Source organism: Poromitra crassiceps, assembly GCF_964638095.1.
Source record: "Poromitra crassiceps genome assembly, chromosome: 2".
In the NCBI taxonomy this organism is placed as follows: Eukaryota; Metazoa; Chordata; class Actinopteri; order Beryciformes; family Melamphaidae; genus Poromitra; species Poromitra crassiceps.
This window is the reverse complement of record NC_139624.1, coordinates 31,981,721-31,988,050: the sequence shown is the minus strand read 5'-3', so window position 1 is coordinate 31,988,050 and position 6,330 is coordinate 31,981,721. Positions and strand designations below refer to the sequence as shown.

General features: G+C 42.7%; 1 protein-coding gene across 2 annotated transcripts; it reads right to left on the bottom strand.

Annotated features, from left to right (window-relative positions):
* Positions 1-201: 201 nt before the first annotated feature.
* cdkn1ba (cyclin dependent kinase inhibitor 1Ba) lies at positions 202-3,295 on the bottom strand. Of its 2 annotated transcripts, none has more exons than XM_083651153.1 (3): positions 2,597-3,295; positions 1,903-2,064; positions 202-1,400 (listed from the first exon to the last, which is right to left on the bottom strand). In XM_083651153.1, exons 1-2 carry the CDS (start codon positions 3,021-3,023, stop codon positions 1,904-1,906), a joined length of 588 nt encoding a protein of 195 aa, XP_083507279.1. In that variant the 5' UTR covers positions 3,024-3,295; the 3' UTR covers positions 202-1,400; position 1,903. The 2 variants fall into 2 exon arrangements, with proteins under 2 accessions (XP_083507279.1, XP_083507278.1); XM_083651152.1 differs by having other exon boundaries at positions 1,910-2,064.
* Positions 3,296-6,330: the final 3,035 nt, after the last annotated feature.

Sequence of the window (6,330 nt, the reverse complement as noted above, 5' to 3'; positions counted from 1 at the left end):
TAAGATTACATGTGTGTGTGTGTGTGTGTGCGCGTGCTGTGTTTGTATGTGTGAGCTTGTTTGTTAAGGGTGGAGAGGAATGGTTGGTTTGCAATCAATAAGTGAGCGGATTAATTACACCAGAAATACTTTTTAATCAAATTGCAGATTTCAGAGAAAAGAAAAAAAAACATACATGATGTAAAATTGATTATTAGGCTCAGTTTTGCAACCTTTTATTTTCTTTACAAACAAAAATAATGGAAATATATATTTACAGAAATGCACAAAATGTCACTTTGGAAAGCCATACAGACACCCACAAAAAGCTCAACATAAATAAGTTAGTATAATTTTCTCAGTGTTTTTACAAAAAAATTATACACACAGGTACACTTCAAAGTTTTACACCAACTCATCCGGCAGTGTAACTTTGTCTTTTTCTACCCTCACAAAAAAATCATAATAGTGCAATTACATGTTCCACATGAATTCCACACCACAAAGAACAAATCGCTGACTGATTCACGTATTTGTGTTTGCATAAAGTGTAGCCCAGTGATTTAAACAACACTTGTCTCATATCTATGTTAACTTGGACTACACCATGGATTACTTCAGGGGGGTAAGTGACCTATTATAAACCACTAAAATATTCGACTCACATAATTTAAGACAGAAAGCAAAATAGTGGGACCATTAAACACTGCTAAATTTGGTTGGGTATTGCTCAGCAGTTCAGCCCCTCCCCCTCAAAAGATAAGGCACAAACCTTGGCAAAAATCTATCCCTATTTTTATTTTTTTTACAAATAAACGGGGGAAATAAGGAGACATTTGCATGTAAACTTGATGGCTAGCCCCATGGACCCTCAACCTACAGTGTGACCAGCTTCCAAACCTCCGGGCCTTCAGAACAAAAATATGAACACTGGGACAATAAAGCCATAAAAAAGTGAAGACATTTGTTTCCACATAACCCTGACTTTTGAAATCTGCATTTTTAACTTATATCAATTACCTGAATAAGGACACAATATGACCACGTTTAAAAACAAAATAATAGTTCTCTTTTGGAAATTGCACTGCAATTTCCCGAGTCAAATTCACACAGTTATTCAAATATATTTAACATAAGTATGAAAAGCATTACATTTTTTGTATGTGCTACATCTGAAACATAGGTAGTAGAAACAAAAACTGAGCAAAAAGGAAAAGGACTCCATTTGCACACTGCTACATTGTCTGCTGCTTTTGAGGCAATTTAATTCAACTGAGTGCCAAAACTTGATAGTGTATTCAGTGCTTGTGCAGCCTCTCCTCCTCCCGTCCCAGGAAAAAGGCTGCATTTGATTTTCTCTCCGCTGTCTGTCAGGTGCTGAGAGAGGCTACAGTATCCCACCAGCGACATGACTCCCTCCTCTGTGGGACAAAAAGAGGAAATAGGTTGTTGAATGGTGCAATTCAAAAAGCAGTTGCTTGTGCTTGATATCGCCCATGCAGACATCGTGTGCACACACACACACACACACACACACACACACACACACACACACACACACACACACACACACACACACACACACACGACAGGGAAACTGTCATAGTATGAAGGGCTGCAGACTGTAAAAAAAAAAAAGAAAAGGAAAAAAACACTGCAAGCGGTTTGAAGGACCGGTGACGTGTTACTATGCTGTGCAGGGAAGAGTGACAGAGGCATGCTACCTCACTAGACATGTTTGGTTTATTGATGCCAGGGATTAACTGCTTTAAAAACAAAACTATTGACTAGCTATTATTGGTCTGTACAGTTCTAAAAGCCGCCTTTAAGAGTAGCGTTAGATTAGTGTGCACCCCCCCCCCCCCCCCCCCCACAGTTTCCACATCACAGAATATGGTGTGAATGTGCAATAATAGTTCTAACCTCATACTCTGTCGGTGCGTAGTGTGCTGTTGTCTGGCCTGCCGGGGGTCTGCTCCGCGGATGTTACTGTCTGGCTTCCTGGACGTCCTGACTGCTCTTCATCATCATCGTCATCTTCGTCGGTATGCGACCTTTTGAGCTGACACTCAGTCGAGCAGCCACCTGGCAGAGGAGAAGCCAGACACAAAGTTTACACAGCGGCCGTGCGCAGCTGCACGTCCCAGTTAAATGCACCTGACAGACAGACAACTGGGAAACCTTCATATTTCATGATGATAACGCAGGCGGGGTTGGGGCAAATTTTGCTTGTTTGAAAAGTGACCGCATATTTCTCAACCCCTGTGTTGCTTTGGGACTGGTTTGTTAGCACAAGTGTACAACATGACTTTGATAATGACCCGATTTTAGAAAACACTTGTGGACATTAAATATCGATGTGTAGCTATAAGACCGTAACCTTTCATTTGATATTCTAACAAATTGTGCAAGAGAAATATGGCAGAGAGAAACAAGCGTGCCGACCAACCCCCGGGCTCCCCTAGACTAGAGTTAGATACACTATTTTCCCCTTCCTCAAGGACACTCGGGCAAGGCGGACGTTTCATCAGGTTGAACCCCGGACTCTCTACCCTACTTCGCTGCAGCGCTGCACAGTGCACACCAATTCGTGCCAAGCGGAATGAGATTCAATCACCTGAAGCTCCCGCGGGTCTCTTCCTTGAGCCGCGTCTGGCCGCTTGGGGGTCCGCCTGCCTCCCGTTCCTCTCCGCGCTATCCTGCTGGTTGTTATTGCCGTGCAGGTCCACATTTCCAGCGGGGCTGCGGCGCTGGTGAGCTGGTCTGCGATAAAACTCCGGTGCGTCACTTACCGCCTCCCATTCACAAGTGCGCGGAGAGAGCGGCGTGTCGTTCACGGGGTCGTAATCCCAGCGCTCTTCGAAAGCCCGCACCTCTTCGAGCCGTAGAGCCGTGCAGTCCCTCTGGAAGCCCTCCCGGTCAAAAGTGCCGAAAAGGTTTCTGCACACCGGGGGCTTGTTTGCGTTGTCCGGCTGCCGTGCATCCACCCTCTCCAATGTCGGGCTCGCATTAGAAAGGCGAACATCTGACATTTTGTTGCACATATGACAAGCTGGGGGGGAAAAGAATCCAACAACAACGCAAAACCCTTACAAAGATCGTTTTTCTCCAGGCGGTAGGTATTCCTTTCAAAATGCAGTCACAGCTCTAGTGCATGCATGTTCTGTGCGTATCATCCAAAACGCGGACGCGCAAAGTGGAATAAAAGAGTTTCCAAAGTGCACGGGGGGTTTAAAAACGGGCCACTCCTGTCCTGTCAACTCCTCCGTAGTATGCAGAGGAAAACAACAAGTCAGGTCATAACAGCCAACATGGCGTTTTTTAGAGGAGGGAGCTACGAGTGAAGGAAGAAAATTGACATCGGAGTCTATTTAAACAGAGAAGGCGATTCATTGGTCTGCGCGCACTAGGACCGCCCATCGTGCTCTCTTGAACGGGGCTGAACCAGTGGGCTGAACTAGAACGGGGCACATGCAACACACACGCACACGCACACGCACACACACACACACACACACACACACACACACACACACACACACACACACACACACACACACACACACACACACACACAGGATAGGAACACACACACACACACACACATACACACACAGGATAGGATAGAACTCCATACTTACATATAAGTTGAAAATGGCACAATCACCGAGCGGTACTGTAGGGGATGGGCTAAATACATAAACATAAATGTAAGCGACGACGTCGTTGTAAAGAAAAGCATTCATGGTTTATCATTCATTTTGTTTTGTTTAATATCAAGCTTTTGAAAATGGCTTCGTGAACTGAAAACTAAAGTGTCAGTTTTGATCCCACCCCATCCGAATTAGATTATCACATCAATTAATGTAATGTTGAAAAAAGATAATAAAAAAAGAGATAAGAAACCAACTGGAAGACACCCATTAACCTCATGCTATTAATAGGTTTATATTGCTGCAGGAGTATAATATGTTTCTCTTAGGTAATACTATCAAATGAATCAATCTGATAAATAAGGTTACATAGCTAAATGTACCATAGATAAATCAATCAATCATGAGTGGATTCAGCACACTTTATCTGGACAGATTGATTGAATCATTGCAGATCTATTCAGTTAAGCTGAGGTCACCACTTCCAGGGTTATGGAGGGACACTGACACGAGGCTTTATCAGGAAACCCAACCCCTACTTATGCACAAATCAGCTCATTGCACTGGGATGACATCAGCTCTTGGGTAAAAAAGGCCTTCCGTCACTGTTGGCCTGGAGCCTATCGCTGTCAGACTTTGGCACCCATGCCAGGGCTTTGGGTTGTGTACTTGGTTGGTTGTAATTGCTTGCGTGTGCTTGGGAGTGAAACACCACCAAGGCAACACAATTGGTGCAGCTCTTAAAGAAACACTCGATTTGGAGATTTGATGACATACCTCGAACATTCACAGCCATTTTTCTTCTGAGGCAGTTACAGGATTCTCCCAGTTGCCATTTCTAAATTGCAGACTTTATTACCGTGACTAGATTTGACAATTTGATTGGTGTTTTATATGACAATTACAGATAGTGGCTGGGAAAAATGGCAATGAGTTAATCTTTACAACAGCTATCACCTATAATAAGAATGCAAAGTGTCTGTGAGTGTGTGTTTGGTCACAGCTGCGGGTGACCTAAGGGGGCCGGATTTTTGAATTAGGTAATTAGGGTAAACTAAAAGGGCAAAAATGGCTAATTTGTGGCCCAAATGACTCAAGACAGGTTCAGCACCATAGAGAGTGGAGGTGCCCACAGCTGAGCGGTTAGGCTAGGGAAGTGGACTATGAAAACCCCCTGGGGAGAGAGAGGAGAGCTGCATGCCAACTGAGAGGCCTGACTAAATGGCCAGCCACACAGGGACAGGTATTCTGCTAGTATGTGAAATGATAGTAGGTCAGGGTCTATATATCTATGTGAAACTTGTCTTCCCAAGCATGCATAGTGGAACAGAACATTATTTTCCCATGGTTTTTGTGAAATTCCCTAACTTTCCAAGACCTGGAAATGATCCAAATAAGTTTCGATACATGCCAGACTTAATGCCTTGTAAGTGAGTACCGGTAACTTGTCAACAACAGTAAGCGCTCCCTTGTGCCCAGGAGTTTGTGATGTCCTGTTTTCAACTCCCTCTAGCCGGTGTGGCACAGGATTTGCCAGTCAAATCACTGAGCCCTTCAAGGCCATGCCGTTTCAATTAACCCCTGAAAACAGCCAAGCATTTTGTGATCAAGTGAGGCTATCTGCGATGCAATGTTAATGCTGGGATCACACTTGATCCGCAATGCATTTGTGACATGTTGCATTACAAACTATGTGCAGAGTTCTAGATAGGGATGCACCGATATGAAGATTTTGGCCGATGCCGATAACCGATATTGACATTGCTGTTATGGCCGATAACCGATATTTACCGGTGTCGATATGATCTGTATAAAAACACATTTCTATGATAATAACATTTTGTACATACTGAAAAACACATGTAAACACTGAATTTGAAAAAGTAATGCATTTCTTTATTTCAAAAACATTTGTAAAAGCCCATAAATCATAGAATTACTGCATTATTTCATCTCAATGTGAAGAATTTGGCTGATACCGATAACCGATATTAACATTGCAACATCGGACCGATACCGATATGTTAAAAAATAACTAACATCTGCCGATACCGATATGATTGCCGATATATCGTGCATCCCTAGTTCTAGATAAGGATCCCATGGCTCAAAACATATTCTGATCAAACCGATTAGACGAGCAGCTCCAAAGAAATGGAGCAAGAGAATGAGTTCACACATGCATAACCCAGGCTTAAAGGATAATACTGTTTAAGTTTGTGCCAACCCTCGACTTTGCTCCTGTCTTCCTGGATTGTCTGCAAACAGTGTAGTTGGAGACATGGGGGCTCGTTTTCTATCTTCAGAAGAAGCTATTTGTGCTATTCATTCTTGTACAGTATAAAAAAAAGTATATATATATATATGTATGTATACTGTATATATACACACACACACACACACACACACACATATATATATATACAGTACATACATACGTACGTACATACATACGTACATACATACATATACACTTGTTTACACAATTCTCTTACATCACTTCAATGAATTCTGCCTGGTTAACAACCTGTAAAAACCAGCCTGGGGAATGTAATAAGTAAACTTTGTATTACAGTATACAGTAGTAATTGAGTTGGACTGAACGAGCTGTGGGTGTTAACAGAGGCAGCAGTGCCAGTGTTCTTTTTGTTTATTTGTTTATTGATTTTTTTGTCCCTTATATCTTACAGCAATTTTG

Bases quoted from the DNA above. Each gene is read 5' to 3' on its own strand.
- cdkn1ba (XM_083651152.1), bottom strand. From the start codon at position 3,023: ATGTGCAACAAAATGTCAGATGTTCGCCTTTCTAATGCGAGCCCGACA. The intron at 2,065-2,596 runs GTGATTGAATCT...CTCCTCTGCCAG, and splicing joins GAGACCCGCGGGAGCTTCAG to GTGGCTGCTCGACTGAGTGT. The intron at 1,401-1,909 runs GTATGAGGTTAG...TTTGTCCCACAG, and splicing joins GCACACTACGCACCGACAGA to AGGAGGGAGTCATGTCGCTG.